General features: G+C 38.0%; 2 protein-coding genes across 6 annotated transcripts in view; one reads left to right on the top strand and one right to left on the bottom strand.

The window, feature by feature from the left end:
* Positions 1–2,500, top strand: part of lig3 (ligase III, DNA, ATP-dependent) — a 58,829-nt gene extending 56,329 nt beyond the window's left edge. For both annotated transcript variants that reach the window (XM_039756643.1, XM_039756641.1), the window contains exon 22: positions 2,114–2,500. In XM_039756643.1, coding sequence (XP_039612577.1) covers positions 2,114–2,347 — 234 coding nt within the window. In that variant the 3' untranslated portion in view covers positions 2,348–2,500. The remainder of the gene's footprint in view (positions 1–2,113) is intronic.
* The window catches only part of LOC120531338 (complement factor B-like), a 72,001-nt gene that overhangs the window by 33,163 nt on the left and 18,096 nt on the right, over positions 1–20,742 (bottom strand). For 3 of the 4 annotated variants that reach the window (XM_039756647.1, XM_039756646.1, XM_039756645.1), the window contains exons 11-18: positions 19,839–19,960; positions 16,543–16,663; positions 16,299–16,440; positions 11,728–11,813; positions 10,908–11,035; positions 8,685–8,778; positions 8,279–8,328; positions 7,691–7,824 (exon numbers count right to left, since the gene is read on the bottom strand). In XM_039756647.1, coding sequence (XP_039612581.1) covers positions 7,699–7,824; positions 8,279–8,328; positions 8,685–8,778; positions 10,908–11,035; positions 11,728–11,813; positions 16,299–16,440; positions 16,543–16,663; positions 19,839–19,960 — 869 coding nt within the window. In that variant the 3' untranslated portion in view covers positions 7,691–7,698. Of the gene's footprint in view, positions 1–7,550; positions 7,825–8,278; positions 8,329–8,684; positions 8,779–10,907; positions 11,036–11,727; positions 11,814–16,298; positions 16,441–16,542; positions 16,664–19,838; positions 19,961–20,742 lie in introns of those variants that run through there. The other variant, XM_039756644.1, reaches the window with a different exon arrangement.

Raw genomic sequence — 20,742 nt, 5'->3', positions numbered from 1 at the left:
CCACACAATCAGCTCTGTAATAGACGTTAAGCCATCTGTAAACTTAAAGCGCTGATTCTTCAAAACTTTTAAAGGAACATTGAAATATCTTCGTAGTATATGTTTAATTATTCTATCCTTCACGCCAGTCCCAGTGAAGCATACAGTGTGAGGCAGGAACAACCTTTAATTATTAACAATATAGATTATTTAAATGAAGTTAAAGTTTTATGTGTATAATATAATAAACATATTTTGCTGCATTTCATCTTAAAAATGATATAATCATCATATGTAAATATGCGCTTTATAAAGTGGCTCAGGTTGTGCAATATTAGAACTGTAGTGCAAGTTTACAGTGAGGTAATTCTACTTATAAGTACAGATAGTTCTACAAGGAGCACTTGATTGAGTGCGTTTAGAGCTCATGGGATGAAACTGTTTCTGAACTGTGAGGTCCGTACAATAAATGTTTGAAGCGTTTGCCATGTGAAAAACAGTTCAAATAGGAAGCATGGCTGAGGCAGCGTGTGCTTGATGCTGTATACCGATAATTCTCTTTCCGATCAGCTGCTCTGAGTGGTGCAGTGAGAGTAATATGGAAAAAGATGATCTGCTGTGGCAACTCATTAATGGGAGCAGCTGAAAGAAGTAAAATAAGGTGCAGTGAGAGTAACAATGCTAAAGCAGTTATGGTATTTGGAATAGTATGACCATTCTGTGGACCATTATATTGTTACTGGTTAATTACGTAATTAATTAATTTATAAAGCTGCGTCGGGAAAAGAAAGGATAACCACACAGGAATGGTAGCACTGCTTTGACGCTGGGTGCCGCCAGTCTGCAAAACCGAGTAGAGAACTTGCATACGGACAGGGTATGAGGTACCGTGGAAATGTTCGTGACTTTACGCCAAGTTTAGCTTTTATACATTGTGATTTGAACGTGAAAACATTCTTACGCAACATTTCTGTGCGTATGCATCGTTTATACATGAGGCCCCAGGACTCTAAAGTATATCGGGAGCGCCACACACCCCTTTCCAGTAACCTCATGACCTCGCTATGCTCTCCCAATCCATTTACTGACTTCATAGCAAGTGTAACCAGAGATGTGAATGTCACTGCCAAGGTAAATAAACCTCTTGACACAGTGAACACTCTCTCCGCAGACAGACACACTCTGCTGATGGCTGTGCCCAAGATGTCATTAAAGGCCTGGATCTTGGTTTCTATCCAGGACTCTCGTAAGCCCAAATACTCAGACTTCTTACTCACTCAGTGCATACTGTGGCACTTTATAATTTCTTTCACTATCCAAAGAGTCGATATCATGGATTTGTTTTGATTTCTGTTGTTTTTGCTACCCAGAGATTCAGAATGTTGGCAGTGCATATTGCTACCTTCAGCACATCCGATATGTGACATTCAAATCTCTTTTATTTAGAGTGAGAGCAGAGCATAATGAATGAAATGGAAATGTACAGCATATTTTCATACATTTTTAATATATGAAATTACTCATTTAATTATATTTTGGGATTATTCAAGAACTTCTGAATACATGCAGAATACAGTTAGGGCTTACAAGGAAAAGCAGTCAATTTAATTGGACCTGAGCCACAAGTTTGTGAAATCTACAGCAGACCAGACAAAACGTTTGGAGTCTGAATCGTCGCATTTCTGACTGTTTGCATTCAGTGTGGGGAAATGAATGCCAACTAGGGTGGATCTGTGCCCATCCCAGCCAAGACAACATTAGAAGGGAGTAGTGTGAAGGTTTGACTGGCAAACTGTTCTGGAGAAATGCTGTTTTGAAATCATTAGCTACAAGGTGAGATCAATTAAGCTGGAAAGAATACAGCATGGTTTGGTGAATATTGTGTTCACATGTTGTCATTTATAGCTTACAAAAATCTTAAGACACAGAAGTGCAAAGTCACAACCTTATGCAAGTAAGGAAGTAGAGGGTTACTTAAAGGAAGTTATATAACCCAAAAAAGGCACAGACAATAAAAGATGTGGGTTTTTATTTCATTGTAGCAAATTACAGGTGTGTTGTTCTTAAAGCCAAAAAAATATCTGAAGGGATCTGATCATGGTTTTTTTCTTTTTTTTAATCTTTTCTCTTTAAGACTTTACTGGACATCTTCACTGGAGTAAAGCTGTACCTACCAAAAGCAGTTGGTGATTTTAATAAACTTCGGCGTTATTTTATTGCTTTCAATGGAGACCTTGTGCCTGAATATGATGTAGGCACAGCAACACACATGATGGGAGATCATGAAGAAACTACCACAGCAAAACGTGTCTCCTCAGAGTGGATCTGGGAATGTATCCGGAAAAGGCGGATTGTACCTCCATGTTAAATCCAACAGGCAATTACTGCAACAGTTAATATATTTTATATAAAAAGTACTGATGAACTGGGGTAGTGATTTAGATTTTAACTGGATAGAATTTGTGGTGTCAGAAGTTACTTGAAACCTTCAGGAATAAAAGACCTGAAGTGACTAAACTCATATTGTCTGAATACTTTTAATTAAGTGGCCTTTATTAATTGACGATCACAGCATTAAACACAACATAATTCTGATATGTAAATGGTCAACAGGAACAGTGACATCCTCCAAAAATATGACTTGTAAATGATTAATTGTTGACATGCTTCTCTAAGACAGAACACCATAACCAAATGAATTTAACAAAAGTTATAGTTACCCCGTCCTATCAAGCACTATCAAACCAACATAATGTTCAAGTATCGGATGAGGACCATATAAACTACTCAAGGTAAGTACTGGAAAGTGATGTACATTTAAAAATCTCTATTTTGCTCATTGTGTACTTTATTAAAGCTCCACCAGAAGATATAAATTTCAGATGAACAGTAAAATGCAGTTGGCTCTCCATACCTGCAGATTCAACTAGTCACTGATTGAAAATATTTGAAAAGAAAAAAAAAATCCACAAATTTCCAAAAATTAATCTTAAATTTGCAGTGCACCAGATCCATGCCTATGAAATGATCTGTAGGCATACCCTGCTCTAGCATCCCGATATAGGAGTTGAATAAAATGGCTCATAGGAGTAAATAAAAATCTTTATTATATGGCAAACAAGTACAGAGTGGCTTCTGAGCAATACCAACTGCAAAAATGGAAAATGGTTTCCATCTTTACATTACCCGCACTGCTGCAGGTCTTCAACATTAACATTCTCAGTTCATCATATAGCCCACTCACACACACATTTGGAATTGTCAGTTAACCTAAAATAAATGGATATGTGGGACGAAAAGAGGAGAGCCTGGAAAAGTTCAGATAGACGGGAAATGAAAGTACAAACTACAGACAAGTAATGGATACAGGATTAAAAGTGACAACTATGAATCTAGGAGGCAGTAGTTTTAACCCGTGCTTACTGTACTGGACCATAGATTTAGAGAGTGTAAATACAAGTTAACGCTAGCATCTACTGATTTAAAGATGACCTGATTTTGGACATTTCATAATTTCTATCTTAGAAAGGGAGGATTTACCTTTGAAAGTAAAACATCACAACTGACATGAGAAAAATTTACAGATGGGAAAATGATACCAAAGCGTCAAAGGTTTGGTCAGTCAATCTGAAGCGTAGTGAGTCGAATCACTTTGTCAGAGCTTGTGTCGAAACACCACTGTCACGTGAAACGTGTTGTTTGAAGCTTCGAACATCATCAGTGCTTCACAGCGTGCTTTATTGGTTTGACAGTATTTCGTCGGTTTGACAGCTTTGGTCCTAAATTAACAGGTAGCCTATATAAAATGCATCATTCTCATTCAACAATGTTGGGTTGTGAGGAGAGAGAGATTTGGAGAGCTTTAGTGACAGATGGCGACTAACAATGGAAAACGGTGTTCAAAAGTTAAATAGTATAAATGGACAAGGACCTTAGCAGAATAAAAAGAACGCAGACTTTTCTGACCTTTTACGGGTGACATGAGACTGAAACAGTGAGTGCTGCTTCCCTTGCACTTTTGAGAACTTGCCTTGACCTCAGTTAACCACCAGATATCGCTGTTCATACTGTGGCTGAAGCTTCAAAGCTTCGAATCTATTTCGGCACAAATAGAAAGTGTCAAAGGTTCATGAGGCTTCATTATTCCCATCACCAGAAAAATTGAACATCCACATATTGTAAAATGTTAAAGTCGTGTGTACATTTATATTTGTTATAAATTTAATCTACACTGCAAATAAAGTATTCACCTTCTTGAAGGATTGCATATTTTACTGGTATACAACACTGAATCACTGTAGATTTAATTAGACTTTTTTGACAACTATCAACAGAAAAAGACACTAATGTCAAAGTGAAAACAAATCTCAGCAAAGTTATCTAAATGAATTATAAATATAAAACACAAAATCATGTAAGTATTCACCACTTTAAAATGACACCCCAAATCATCTCTGCTGCATCCAAGTGGTTTTCTACACAGGACTGACAATATGTGGTGTTCAGTTTTCCTCATTCACGTAAACCAAAGGTAGTCCGCATCGGTCCTGAAGGGCTGCAGGTTTTTGTTCCAATCCAGTTGCTTCATTAGAAAACAATCTTTGCCAATAACAGATCTTATTTAATATCACAGCTTGCTACTGTTTTAACTGCTATGTCAGGTCATGCTTAAATTGTAGATTTGTTTTCCTTTCTAATGATACCATCCAAATGATTTGAAGCCTAAAACAGAGGAGCAATTTTCAGTTTCTCTTTCTCTTCCGCTTCCTTCCGACTATTTTATTAAACCAAGTAGTGCATGGTGAATTCATACAGGTAAACTGTAAATGGAGACAAGCTAAATGGAGAACTGCTGGTTTCTTTGTTATTTGCATCTTATTACTAATAAGGAGCAGTTAAACACAGTGAATGCAGCTCTTTAAGACTGAACCCTTAATTACTTGTTTTAAGTTCTTAGCAAGCGAGACAACTAAAATGATGCAGAAAAATGTCACTTGAGCAATGAGTGCTTCATCAGCATCAATGACTACTCATGAAGCAATTGGAATGGAACAAAAACCCGAAACCACCCCGGCCTTCCAGGACTGACGTTGCTCAACCCGGATTTAAAGGGGTTGAGTCTTAAATAGCAAATCAATTAACTGAAGGTAATTAGCCTCAAAAATTGGTAACTAATTAAGAAAATAGAATGAAAAGCTGTAACCACTGTGTTGGGCACTGTTGATGTCAACTGTCCTACTTGCAAAAGTAAATTCAACCTTTCCAAGCTACAAATTTTAAACTGGCCAGTGTCAGGTCATTTTTAAATCAGCAGATGCTGTTGTTGAGTATATTTACACTCTCTCAAGCCTTGGGGCAGTACAGTGGAGCCATGAGTTGTAGTGAGTCACTTTTTGGTATATGTATCCTGTCGACTTTGCATTTTGTGTCTCCTTCAGGTTAACACAACATAGGCACCTCAGAGCTTCAGATGTTATGCAGCCACCTCAGCACATCTGAATGGGATCTAACAAAAAACTTAATTTTCATTTATTGTAGCAAAAATGAGGGTCCCAGTTTATAGTGGCCTTTCATGTATCGCCTTCTTTACTGTTTATTTTGTGCATCTCAAATATGGCAGCTTTTGATGTTAGTGAGAGCTTTTCAAGAAGAAGAAGAAAATGGACACAGAGATTTAATAAAAAATAAAAAAAAAAAGTTTGAAATAATTGCGATTTTCAACAGATTTATGTTAACCCAACCAAATGGATTGGTGGGAAGAGGATTACCTCCGAGAAAGACAAACGGGTTTCATTTTGTCACTAGTTGGAGGGAGGGGCTCTGTGTGTGCAGGACAGCTGTTCACCAATGAATGCTCATCCAGAAGTACAATGCATAGAATCTTTATATATATATATATATATATATATATATATATATATATATATATATATATATATACATATACAGTTGAAACTCAAGATACGAGTTTAATTCGTTCCAGCACTGAGCTCGTATAGAGAATTTCTTATATCTAGAACAAACTTCCCCTTTGAAAATAATGTAAATCCAGTTAATCCATTCCGCAACCCCAAAAATATCAACATAAAAATCAATTTTCCTAACAAATAACACTGATAAATAATATATACAAGTGGAACCTCGGTTTGCAAGTAACTTGCTTTACGAGTGTTTTGCAAGACGAGCTAAATTTTTTTATTAATTTTGACTTGATAAAACGAGCGATGTCTTGCAATACGAGTAGTATGGATACACTTTGTCTGCTGAGTGTCATGTGATCATAACTGAGCTGATGGTTCTTCTCTCTTGTGCGTGTCTCTCTCTCCTTATCTCTCTCACTCGCTCGCTTGCGCGCGCCTCCCTCTCTCTCCTTATCTCTCTCGCTCGCGCGCCTGCCTGCCTCTCTGCCTCTCTCTCTCTCTCTCTCTCTCCTCTTGAGGGCAATTGTCTCCTATTCTCCGTCTGTATGTCCGCGATATTTTTGGATATGCCTATACGGCGAACTGCTACAGCGAAACAATGAAATCACAAGCGCACAAACGCGTAGATCCTCACGCTACGGGAGATCAAGGAACACTGAGTGAGCTGACGGGCTGGCAGCATCAGTTTGGGTGAATCCCCGAGTTGAGGCGGATCAGGAAACGCGTCACGCGTACCTACAGCCTGGCTCGTGGCTCTTTACACGAGCCAATGCTCGTATTTAGATCCAAATTTTTCGCTCATACTTTCCTCTTATCTTGAATTTCTCGTATACAGAGGTGATCGTATCTCGAGGTTCCACTATATATATTATATTATATATAAATATATATATATATTATACACCTGGAGAACAGAAGGACCGAGAGAGGGGCATTATCTTCCCCGGGACGCAAGTGGGCAGCCTCCCTGGATTGCATCGGGGCCATGGCAATGGAGCTTGGAATCTCCTGTTGGAGCTCGTGGCCACCGCCAAGGGATGCCCGGATCATTCTGGAGCCATGGATTGCAGCACTTCCGCCACACCAGGAAGTGCTGCTGGAAATTCATCAGGGTGCACCTGGAGCACATCCAGGTGCAAAATAAAAAGGGCTGCATCACTCCATTCAAGGAGCCAGAGTTGGGAGGCTGGAGACAAATCTTGCCGGGAGAAGTGGAGGAGAAAAGAGAAGAAGAAAATTAAAGAATTGTGATTGTGTTTGGGACTGTGTTGTGGGAACGGGGAAGATAAAAACAGCTTGTGTTTTGACCAGTGTGCTTCGGCCATCTGTCTGTGTCGGGTTAAGCGCTGGTATAGCGCCATCTGCTATCACAATAGTATGTTCTCTAGATAGTCCTATACCCTTTGACCAATTTGGACCAAAATTTGCAGAATTGCTCTCTGAGACCATACAGACAACATAGACTGCTATGGAACCTACAATTTTGACCCTGGGGTCCCAGCTTAACATATTTTCCCAGGCAATGCCGCATGCTGCTTGTATCTAATGTAATATAAAAAAGGTGCATTGTGCACTTTTACTGGGTTGTTGAGTGAGGCTTAATCAAGAGTGAAATTGCTGTGCAACACAAAGGAGAATCAAAGGCCCATCGAGAGGACATGCACAAATTTACTAGATAAAGCTACATAAATCAGCAGACATTTTGATACATGTAGTACATTAAGCATTCCAAAGGAAAATGAATCGAACGGATGACTTTAAGGAGATTATTTTTTCATTCTGTTGCATACTTTTCATACTAACTGTACTGCAGCTCCTTAACATGCTCTCGGACGAAGGTCATCATTTTAGGGACGTTGGTGTAGAAGCCCATAAAATCTTTGTCTCCACAGACATCACTCTTGCCGTAACTGACAATCCCAATCTGCAAGACACAAGTGAATAAAGTGGTTGGCTTACAGAAACAAAACTGTCTTCGTCTTTTGTTGTCTGCATTTGTTTAGAACAAAACAGATGGCTGCCTTGCAGCCAGTCCTGCTTGTAGAGTACTAGGTTGATCAATGCACCCTGCTGATAGCTGGCACACACATTTATGGAGGATCTGGACAATGCCAGCTACTGTACCTTCTCCACAGGTTATGTCCTCCTTTCTCCTATTGATCCATCATCTCTCCTAATTTATATATGAGAATGTCAACTATGATTTTGTACAGTATTATGTTTTACCCACTCTAAAGTAAGTTGGTTTCAAGCATCTTGATTGTTCAAACTGTTTACAAAGCAGACTAAATGTGATTTCCCACAAATCACTGAAATGTCTGAAGTCAGTACACTAAAGAATGTTTCCAAACAAAATAGGTGAAAATCTGCATAAGCACCTGAATCCACTTTTCTTGCTTTTTGGTGACAAAAGGCCCTCCAGAGTCTCCTAGTAACAAAAAAGAAATGTTGGAAAAATAGTCAATGTCAAAGTTATGTTTATAGATTACAGTATTATTTGTACATTGTATTTACTATTTACAGTAATTTGCAAAAGTGTTCAGTCCATTTACCAGTTCTCTAATTGCACTGAATAACAAATGTTACTCATCAAAGTTTCTTTTTCAAAGCATGAAAACTCAAAATTATTAGTTTGTGTAATGTGACATTATTTTAGGAAAAATGGAAGACTCAGAAGCATTTTAGTAATTTTTTCCGTGCTTGAGGCTTCCTAAGAGTTATTATTTAGCTGTTGTGTTATACTTTACAATGGAGGTTCAAGCAAGTGGCTCAGACTGCACCTACCCTTGCAGGAGTCGCTCTTTTCTCCTCTTGCACAGAATGAACGGTCCGTGAAAGGCATGTTTGGTTTATTGATCGCAGGACACTGGCCTCGAGGCTATGGAGGAAGCAAATGGAATACTCTGTCACGGGCAGTTAAACAAAATTGGCCTTCTGAACTTTAAGTGGGACCAGTGAAGAGGAACAGAAAACTGTCCACTTGGCCTATGTGAAATCTTAGGACAGGGCGTTATTTCAAGTGAACACAAGTACAAGAAATCTGACAAACAAGAGGAGATTATTCAGTCCATCAACCTCATTTGTTCACCTAAGCTGTCCCAATGTCTAATCCAAGTATGTCAAAAACGTTGTCAAGGTTTATTCTTCAACTACATATCTTGGTAGTTTGTTCCAGATTCCTACAACACTTAGCATAAGGAAATGCTTCCTGGCTTTAGATTTAAATGCACTCCCCCTTAATTCCCAGTGGTGTCCTCGAGTACATGATTCACTTTAAGCTGAAAGAATGTTGCAGGATCTACTTTATCAATGTCTTTGAGGATTTTAAACACCTGGATTAGGTGCCCACACTGTCTCCTGTGCTCAAGACTAAACAGGTTTAATTCTCTGAGTCTGTCACAGTAGCAGATGTCCTTAAGTCCTAGGATGCACTTGGTTGCTCCCTCTGCACTGTTTCGAGTGCTGCTATGTCTTTCTTGTAGCGAGGTGACCATAACTGCACACAATACTCCAGATGAGGTCTCACTGCTACATTATATAGTCTACAGATAATATCCCTTGATTTACATTCAACTGTGTTCACAATTTTAAGCTAATATTCTAATTGCATCTCCACATTGCTCATATGAGGAGAATGTTGCGTCAATACAAATTCTTTTCAGAGGTTGTTTCCTGTAAGACATTGTCCCCTATTAGTATTTAAAGCAGGCATTCCTTGTGTACACGTGAAGCACATTTCTGCATTGAACTGCATTTTCCAGGGGTTTGCCCAATTCGGAAGCTTGATCGTGATTTTAAATTCTTTTTCCTGCTTCCTCAATTTTAGTCTCATCTGCAAAATATCACAAGCGTACTAACTACACTGGAATCTTTGTCGTTAATATAAATTAGGAAAAGTGAGTGGTCCAAGGACAGCCGCCTGAGGGACTTCACTGATGGCCTTACCCCATGTGGACCATTCTCCTCTTATCAGTACACAATGGAGCCCTACTGTTAATGTGAACAGCTGCTGTTTATCATGTTCTATTTTTTCAATTCAAGTATATAAATACTGTAAAACCCCTACCCATTATTGCTCATCTATCTAAAATATAGTTTTAATCCTACATATTTACAGAAGAAAAGAGCACACTGAAGAAATCCAGCACTACAGAACTCCTGGAACTTAAAGACAGCATAATGATGATGTAATCGAGTAAGCAAAATGGCTGACGTGCTTTCTGGTACATCAAACCATTTAAATGCGCAGTTTTCCTCTTCTGTCACAGATACCATACATTTTTTAGTACACTTTTTAACTTAATATAAGCATGGTTTTTATAAAGTATTTTTTATTATATACTATTATTTTCAACTTCTTAGGCTTTGGTTTGTTTTAGTATAATTTTGTAATCAATATTTTAACACTTCCTAAAATATTTGTATCCGTTACTAGCGCCATCTATTGGTGAAATCTTTAACTATTCTTCATATGAAAATTTAATTTCTTAACATAGATTAATTGATCAATTAGTGAAACTGATTATTGATTCATGTATTGTCATCAGAAGTGAATACGTGTGCAAAATTTCAAGTCATTTTGACAATATGAAGTGGGTTAAATATAGATTACAAGATTTGTACCAGACAAAAAAACAAGTGAAGTTAAAATAAGTGGGGTAATAATAATAATAATAATAATAATAATAAGGCAGTTTTATATCCACGCTGCCACTGTCTTGTGTTTTCAGCCTCTCCACATTGCTTCTTCTTTCTGTACCTAAACTAACTGAACATGCGGGTTTTGTTCTAGTGCTAGCACTAGTCACATCGAGATGGAATCTCTTTCAAGGGTGCCACATAAAAACCCTGACTGAACTCTTGCTGCATCTGGCAACAAGCTTAAACCGAGTTAACTTTAATTAAGTTCAATGCTTCACTAAAAAAAACTTTCTATATACTGTGACTCGAGTGCCTGGACTGCTAGCTCCTGATCTTAACCCAACAGTAAAAACTAACATTACTCACATAAATGGAGACTTCAGCATGACTTAGATATACCCGCTGCACATTCTTCTTGATATCGCCCCAGCCAGCTATGTAGCCGTTCAGAGTTCTCTCTTTGCTGTCACCCCCAGCATATGTGAGTCTGTTTTCTGCAATAGACAAGTCAATTAATAAATACATTCACAACAGATTCTTTAAGTACTATTTTACATTTACATATTGGGCTGATGCCCTTATTTAAGATACACTTGGCTACATTTCTTTTGTTTTTCCAATTGGCATCAGCCGGTTGCAGAATTTGAACCCACAACCTCAGGGTTTGCATTCCAAAGCCTTAACCACTGTGCCACAGGAATATCTTCACAATATAAATGAAACAAGACAGCTGTACCTTTGGGACGCTGGAGGGCTGTATTTAACAAGGGGTAGCTCTGATTGCAAGTTAATCATTTGAATATGTGCAACATATTTAAGAATGTCTTCAAAATACTTTAGGTTATACTATAAATTAGAAAGTTGCCATTAAGTGCGGATGCTGCTAAATGATTTATCGTTGCATAAAATCTTAAATGTACCTTTTCTCTTAATGTAACTGTGTTCTTTTTGGAATATGGCCATACTGTACATCCTTCTTTTACTATACTGAGGGGAAATCCTTATTTTTTCATGAACCTTGACTGTTGTTGATTTATTAATGATTTATGGAAATTTCTTATTTTTGTACAACACCGTGAGTGAGTGAAATAAGTATATGTACTTAATGGAATTCAATATGGCAAAACTTCACCATTACAGCAATACAGTACCTGTTACTGTCCATAAAATGAAAATTTTAGAATACCTTGGTAACTGCAGGAGCTGTCCCATGAACCCAATGGAGATGGAACCAAACTTACAACGTCTTGAGTGCAGGGAAGGCAAATTCTCCTGAAAAACATTATCAGTCATGTGAACTTGGCTTCAAGTTGTATTGTTTTAGGAATGAGCCATTCTCTATCTGTATTCTTGTTTAGTACATATGTAATTTGGATCTTTTTCCAAATAGCTAAAGTGCCGGAGTTAAAATGTATGCTGATCTACAGTCTGGACCACTCTCCAATCCCTTATTCAGAATCGTAAAGATAAATGGCTGGCTTATAATTTTTTATTGGCTCAGATTTATCATCCTGTCTGAAATAACCTAAGAAAGACTTTGATGTTATTGAAGGTATTCAGAAAAATAGTAATCAGGGAAGGTTACAAGTATATACTACAACTTTCATGCAGAATCGCTCTCAGAATCTTGCTGGAGTTGATGCTGAATTATTTTAGTTAAGCATAAAAGAATGCTCTTTAGACACTTGGTCACATCAGCATCCGGAAAATAGTGGCATCAAGGAGCAAGGAGTTACTACAATTGTGGAATCCAGTCAGCCCCAAAAACAACAAATTCTCAACTCATGAGAGCAGAGATACTGATAGAGAGGCAATTTGAATCACAGACTGGACAACGAGCAATAAAAATTCGTTCAGCACTGGGCTGGACAGTCGGCATTAGATCACTAAATGTGACACAGGCAGTGATTTTCAGTCATTTAAACTGACGTGGTCAGCAACAGCAGTCAGTACATCTGACATTCCCCATGACTGGAAGTAGCATAATGTGACATTGGCTTTCCTATTCCTTTTACTGCTCATTTTGTTGTACTAGATTCAAAACACTACTATAATAAAATGATTTAAACTCACTTGTAACAGTACTTTATCAGAATGTACATCATTTCCAACTGTCCATATCTTATACAATAATTATATCTAATTATACAATGAATGAATGAGTGAATGAAACTTTCTCAGGCAAGAGAGTTACTAGGAATCTGACCTGGCATTACAGTCATTGATAGTCATAACACACAACTGACAGTACAATATACAATACGATAATGTGCAGTGAATACACTTGAATTGAGCATTCATACTTTTCATCCTCTTTCTCTGTAAGTTTACCATTCGTTTGCTCAGAGGTTGATGCGCTTGCTGCTTCCTGAGCAGCTCTTGTATAATCCACTCTTGCGGCCCGCTTTTTCTCTTTTTTCATCGGCATCTATTCGCATTAAAACTGATTAAGTCAGTGTTTGCGTTGCAATTACTTAGTACGTTTTCCTTAATTTTTTACTTAAGATGGCACTTAACTCTTCAATCTGCGTCAAGAATGATTTAAGATATGAAGAGGTAAGGGAAATGATGGCGAAGTTAGTAGGGATAAGAATGGCACCTGGAATAACCTTTGAGGTCAATCATCACCCTAAAAGTGGATAGTAGACTTCACGTAGTATATGTGTACCAAGTTTCAGGACAATAGATTTGCAAGCTACAGTTGATTTAAAATCCTGGACGGGCAAACAGACAGCCACGATAGCGTATTATCTAAGAAGATATGATATAATCACAGCATTATAAGCAACAGCAGGAAATGATCATCAGTGCATCTTATACAATAAATACATAAAACAATACTTCAATATAGGGAGTTGAACTGATGCCCCAAATCTATGTAGCTCTTTAGAAATAGACACAATTTAACTCTGAGATGATTTATAATCTGGGGAACACAGAGTTAAATCAAATGGCATGGCTGGTCAGAGAAAGCAGCATTTGTAGGAAAGAGACTTGTTTCAAGTGATCTGTAATGCTTTCCTGATGGTAATAACTGAAAGAAACGGTTACTCAGCTGATTGTAGTCTTTGATTATAGTACTTGCTCATTTCCTGATCCCAGAAAAATGCAAGAGTGCAGTTTCAGGCCTAAAATCTGGCTTGCTGTCTAAACAAAATGCTGCAGTTTATATTTTTGAGTGAGCAGATGCACTACTAAACCTGAGCTTTATAAAGGGAGTCAGGACGGATTTAATAAAAGCCTATTAAAACTGGACCAGATTAAATTGTTTGAAAGAGATTAACCTTTCTAAGGTGGCAGCAGAAGAATGTATGCTGTTGTCCATTGTCATGTAACAGATGCTACTTTTTCATTACAGTTCTGACTCGATTAATGGTAAACTTGAATGATTCCAACCTTTTAATGGTGACAATGTTTATCATGGCAACCTATATGAGAAATATTTTGGACAAAACTAAATAAATAAATACACAAATAAAAGTATTATGAAATGTGACAATAAATAAATAATAACATAATTTGAATATAAATAAATGTGTTGCAAAATATTGGGGTTGCTAATTCGTTTCTGTATTTATTTAATTATTTATTAATTTGTTTATTTTATTGACAATGCAAGCAACATGAAATAAGCTCTGCAATGAAAACATTCGGTTTCACTTATCAAACCAAAAGATCTTATTCCAGAAACATGTTTAGAAAGAAAGAAGTTTTCCCAGTGTTCCTTTACTCTTGTAACAAAGTCCCAATGTGTCGTATATAACTTGGTTACTCTCGTGTCACAGGTCATGTGGCACGTACATGATATGCCTAGCAACTATGTACCATCATAGTGACCAGGAGCACAAAAAGATGGCACCCACAAAATTTAAATACACACAATGGCATATAAAACATTTACTTATTTGGATGATGCCTTTATCCAAGGCAACTTACAACATTTGTGTTATAATTGATTATATTTCTTTTGGTTTTCCAATTGGAGAACAGGCAAGTCAAGGGACTTGCTTATGATCACACAGTGTTAGTAGTGCAATTTGAGCCCACAACCTCAGGGTTTGAAGTCCAAAGTTTTAACAACTACACCACAAAAGAACAAATATGGCTCTGAACTAATGTCACCTAAATAATGGTATAAATGTAAGGTAACAAATAAAACAATACCAGGGTATTATTTTCGTAAACTTGACAGATGTCAATGGTGCTACAAGAGTATGGGGTTCCAGGTTTCTGTGAGAAAATCAGTTTTGTGTAATTGTGGCGTAAGAATTGTGTTTTCATCTTCTTCCTCTTTCGGCTGCTCCCATTAGAGATTGCCACAGCGGATCATCTTTTTCCATATCTTCCTGTCCTTACATCTTCATCTGTGACACCCATCACCTGCATGTCCTATTATCTCAACACATCCATAAACCTTCTCTTAGCCCTCTTTTCCTTTTCCCTGGCAGCTCTATCCTTAGCATCCTTCTCCCAATATACCCAGCATCTCTCCTCTGCACATGTCCAAACCAACGCAATCTCGCCTCTCTGACTTTGTCTCCCAACCGTCCAACTTGAGCTGACCCTCTAATGTACTCATTTCTAATCCTATCCATCCTTGTCACACCCAGTGCAAATCTTAGCATCTTTAACTCTGCTACCTACAGCTCTATCTCCTGCTTTCTGGTCAGTGCCAGTGTCTCCAACCCATATAACATAGCTGGTCTCACTACCGTCCTTTAGAATTGTGCTTTCATACATGATATTAATTCAAGATCATTCACTGTGTTGAGAAACATCTAAGGATGCGCCTTACCTCCACCCCGTCCATGATTTGCATGGGAGGCACAACCAAGGATTGGGGAGTATTCAGTCTGCAAACCTGCTGTAAACGTTGTTGTCCTTTTCATTTCACCAGACTGTGATCCTTTCTGTACACGGCAATGTTAACTTCTAAATAATGTGGTTTAGGTAAGAATTATCATCTCCATATCAGAGGTAATGGTCCAATCTTGACTTCTTTGCAAGTAAGGGATAAGCGACTGCCCTAAGTGGAAGAGTGAAAGTACCTCGAGGTCTAATTCAATAGTGAAGATAGATTTGCTTGTGAGATTGTCGAATGAATTGGTGCACTGGCACAGTTGTACTAGACCATAGTGGTGAAGTAGAAGTTAAATCGACAGATGAAACTGTCAACTTAATAGTTAGTTTACATTTCCAATATCATGAAGTCTGAGCAGCTCCTGAAAGAATGAGTTTGCAAATACAAGTAGTTGAGATGAGGGTTTGCTGGATTGACTCCCCTTGTGACAAGGTATGAGACTTGGAGTGGAACCACTCAAAAGTAGCCAGCTGAAGTAGCTTGAGAATGTAGTTAGGTGGTGTACAACGGTGGTGAAAGTTACTGGGTATAAGTAGACCTGATCAGCTCTGCATGTTGCTACCAAAAACCCCTCTAAGAAAAGTGAAATGAAAATTATGTTGATGATGACGTATTATGACAGACTTGTGGAGCAAGAGTGTGTTGAGGCAGTAAATGTAATCCAATGCAAACACAAATCTGAGAAATAAACTTTAGAAAGCAGTCCATTGATGAACAGTCCAATATAACATAGTAAGTGTGATGAGATCATGTTGGGAACTCATTAGAAGTAGCAGAACACAGCAAGACTGATCTAAATTAGTAAAGCGTGTATAGACATTTTTCCAGTTTCTAGAACACTATATATCTGATGCACATGCAAAGCATTATGAGAATATAATGGAGACAGGTACTACCTGACCATCTCACTATACGTGAGATCTTGCTTGAGCTTCAGCAGGGCTATGTCATAATCAAAGTGCTGGTTGTAGCTTGGATGAATGATCAGCTGTTCCACACTGACCTGGTCTTTGGAATATTTGCTCCTTTGGGTGAGGCCTGAGAAAATCGTTCAGAAGAAGAAGAAATTGAGCGTACCCATTTTCAAATTTCTGTTTCTGCTTTGAAGATCTGATCAGTGTATTCTGAAACATTTCTTACCGTACACCACAAATAAATTGTCAAGGTTGCTGGCTATGTCACTGGATTTGTAACAGTGGGCTGCACTAAGTACCCATCTGTTGGAAATGATAGATCCAGAACACTCAACTGCTACCTTGTCCTGAGAAGAGAGTGAAACATCATTTTTTAGATTCAATTATGAATACAGCCTTTAGCTCACTCCTAATAATAACAGATTGGAGTGGACATTGTCATTGTTATTAATATATTAGCTGTGTTTCCCGACATTGCCCAATTTTTATTTTAAGATGCCATCCTAAACTTTATTTTACACCCATCTGAGAAAGCGAGATACAGTTGCCTGCGAGAGAAGCAGCTTCACCAGAGATGCCCGACTGTAAAACATAGACTCTCAGTGAACTGTAGCCTGACATGATTAGGACTGAAATTTGAGGCTTTATAGCCTTTTCCTGTTATGGAAGCCATTTTTGTGTACCATTATTAGAGTCACACCCCACATTTCTAGGGGCATGGTCTTCAGGGTCATGACCTCAAATTAATCAACAAACAGGATAAAAGGTCAGCCTTTGCACTGAGCCATGATCTGCTGATAAAACCTCCAAAGCCTTTTTGAATTTTCTTTGTGATTATTTTAGTTCTTGCCTGATTATTGACTGTGATTTTTGCCTCATGTCTGAGTTTTAGTCAATTCGCTTTTTTATTTTCTTTTGTTTTCCCTTTTGTACGCATCTCTCAGTTTAATTCAAGAAACTAGTTATCTGTTTTCTTGCTGAGTCAGAACACAGCCATTTGAAGACTGTAGCTATTTTTTAGGCCCCAAGTCACTCCATCATTCACCTTCAGTCAATCAGTTTTAAAGTTAGCCTCTGACATCATCGTTATATCAATAAGGCGTGCTTTGTGTCTTTTTTGCTCAATTTTGAGTCATTGAGATATGTTGTTACTTTTATTTATTGTTTTTTTATTGTCTGCTTTTTTTCTATGCCTGTGCAATTTTCCATGTGTTTTATATGTGGTCCCCAAAGAGGCCGGGCCACCTGCCTCTTTCACGGTTCATTGGAAATGTGCCATGGAGTTGGTGAGTTTTCTTGTGTTCTATTGTGCTTTTGTGATTTTGGTCTAGATTCATGTCCATTTTCCTCTGCTTTTTAATTTCAACTTTGAATTGTGCATTGGGACTTGTTCACTTTGAATTGCCCTTGCTGGCAACTCCTCTATGCCATACCTTGTGTGCTCCCCTCCGTATGCGTGGGGTCTGCAACTAACTTCAGATCGGAAATAGGAAAAAAAAAAAATCCACAAAGTTCCAAACAGATGAATTTGAACCTGCCACGCACCAAGCACTGCTGAATCCATGCAAATGAAATGATCTGTAGGCACACCCTGCTGTAGCCTCCCGCCATGGAAATTGAATACAATGGCACACAGGCGTAAACTTACAACTCTTGTAAGTTCAGTTGGCTAACTTAGCTCACACGAAACACCCTTGCTCTACTCTGTAAACTGATCAAATGTGTTTTCAGGCATTTCATAAAAAGGAAAGCTCCTTCTTGCCCACTTATTTTATATTGGCTTCTGAATGCTACCAATTTTCAAATTAGGAAACTGTTTCTATCTTTACAGTTTCTGCAGTACTGCTGCTCTTAAACAAAACACTAAAGATATACCTGTATACGCATTCTGGAACATTCAACTAAAGAAGACTAAAAATATCTCTCTATTATAATAAAAAATCTTCGGAAGAGAGATGAGACGTGACTTTCTCAGAGAGACACTTTGACATTCCGTGAGATGACACTTTGTGCCAAGAGATTTAACCATGCCCAGGGCCTGAGATAAAAGAACTGAGTAGATGGCAAATTAGAACTTCGTAAAGAATTCAAAAACGATGGTGCGATACACATGCAGAGCAGGTTAGAGATAATGGAAATACAAAAATGCGAAAGTCTCAAAAAAATTATAGTAAAGATCGCATTAGTTCAGACAAATGGAAATTATTACTCTGACAGCGAAACAGCGTAAAGAGATTCAATATATTGTTTGGCTTTAAACTTTAAGTCAGAGAGTTGTAGGTGGTCTAATTCGTGTTGCCATCAGGGATCAATTGCCATCAATCGAATAAAGTGAGTCCATTCATCAGCCTGCAGACACCCAGCCATGGCACCTGCTTTAAACTTAGGTGAGGTATTCATCTATACCCAACACAAGCTTGTGCTAAAAGTTGTGCAAGCTAGAAATGGAACTTAGACACACACAGACTGCCAGAAGGTAATCAGGACAATGTAAATTGAATACTAAAATTTCAACTGACAACGCTGATATTATTGACAGGGACATATGCATGCGCAGTAGCAAGCGCTGCCCAACACTTCTTAAAGCAAAAGTTTTTCCTTTGGCAATGTTGGTACCATGAGAAACTTGGCTTCAAAATTGTGTGTTTGTTTCTGTGAAAAAATGGCTCCTAGAAAGCAACTAAGTGGTCAAAGCAATCCCTCAAAAGCTGACAGGAGCGTAAACTGCTATCTATCAACAAAAAAATAAAAATCTTAGATCTTTTGAAAAGTGGCATGCCGCCTGAAGAAATCATATATCCCTAATCAACAGAGTATAAGAACTGCTTACATAGCATTTAGATTGTATTAGGCATTATAAATATTCTAGAGATGACTTACAGTATAGGAGAGAATGAAGAAGAATGAATAAATATTCTGCACAGAACTCTGATTCATCTGCATTTGTCCTTATCTCATTTAAGATGATGGTTTTTCTAAGCAATATGAATACATTTTGATAAAAAAAGATATGAATTACTCTCAAAACTATTTGTTACTTACAATTATCATGAGACTCAGGATATACAAGATTTATTTAACATTTTTGTTTTAGATATTTTATTATGTATTACTGTATATATAGCAGGAACAGAGAGGTTTAAAATAAAGTAAGGATGCTCACATAACTGACTACCACTGAATTTAATTAGCAAAGAAAATCCATCCATCCATCCATTATCCAACCCGTTATATCCTAACTACAAGGTCACGGGGGTCTGCTGGAGCCAATCCCAGCCAACACAGGGTGCAAGGCAGGAAACAAACCCCAGGCAGGGCACCAGCCCACTGCAGGTAAAGAAACTCTTATGATCAAACTTTAATTTCTCTTGTTTTCTAGATTTCTTTTAATGTTCCAACATGCCTTTCTTATTTGTATCATGTTACCCCTCTAAAACGATTACATCTTAGGTTTGTGGGATCTCCTGTGTGACAGACACATTTCAAAGACAACTCAGTGGGAAACAGTCTTTAAAAACTCACCACCATATAAATGTAGACTTGCCAGGGCCAATCAGCATCCTGCGATTTGATGCCACCAAAAATCCGCCCCACACTACGGTGCCATGCTTTACTTCGGATTCCACATTCTTCAAACGAGGTGCCTGCAACGCAAAGAAGAACTATAAAGTTGATGATGCCAAAAAAAAAAAACCCAAAAAAACTGCAATCTAATGAAAGATAATAAAAATGGTGATTTGCATTAAAGGAAAGTTGAGGATTTTATTAATGAAGTGGTTTATTTTTGTGACATTTCACTAGTAAGGGTTGAATAGTGCTATTACTGTTAGAAGTGAAATGCAGTGTAGAGATTCTGGGGAAGATCGAATGGAACACTGTGATGTTAGCAGACAACAGGCATCCAGAAATCCAGGAGATGTCCTTAAAGGATGACACCTGGTGTTCAACTAGGAAAAACATTGATTGGAGCACTGAATTCTAGAAATTTCTGTAAACAAGATGCCTTGCCCTGTAATTATCACCCTAGAGCTGCTGGGTTGGGAGAGGTAATGTACCTGTAGGGTAATGAGATGAGTGCTGTTGTTGGTTGGAGAGTAGAATAATGTCATTGTAATAGGCTGCCAGAAACACGGTAAATTCTAAGTGCAACTGGAAGTAAGAGAATGATAATTGTTAAACTACCCATCCTCTAGACAGCTGCACACGGGTATAATAAAGTTTAATGGGAAGGTACGACAAAGAAAATTGGTGTGAATACTGTAGTAATGCATTATAGAGTTAAGGAGTAAGACGAAATAAGAATACGTGGGGGATGTACAACTAAATGCAGGATGCAGTCTTCCACAGGATAGTGGTAATGTTTGAAGAAAGAGGTTAGGTTGATGAGGCAAGTATGTTAATGTAAGAGACCTGCACCTGGCACAGT

Source organism: Polypterus senegalus, chromosome 6 (assembly GCF_016835505.1).
Source record: "Polypterus senegalus isolate Bchr_013 chromosome 6, ASM1683550v1, whole genome shotgun sequence".
NCBI lineage: Eukaryota > Metazoa > Chordata > Cladistia > Polypteriformes > Polypteridae > Polypterus > Polypterus senegalus.
The sequence above is the reverse complement of the archived record's forward strand: the minus strand, read 5'-3'. Positions and strand labels throughout refer to the sequence as shown.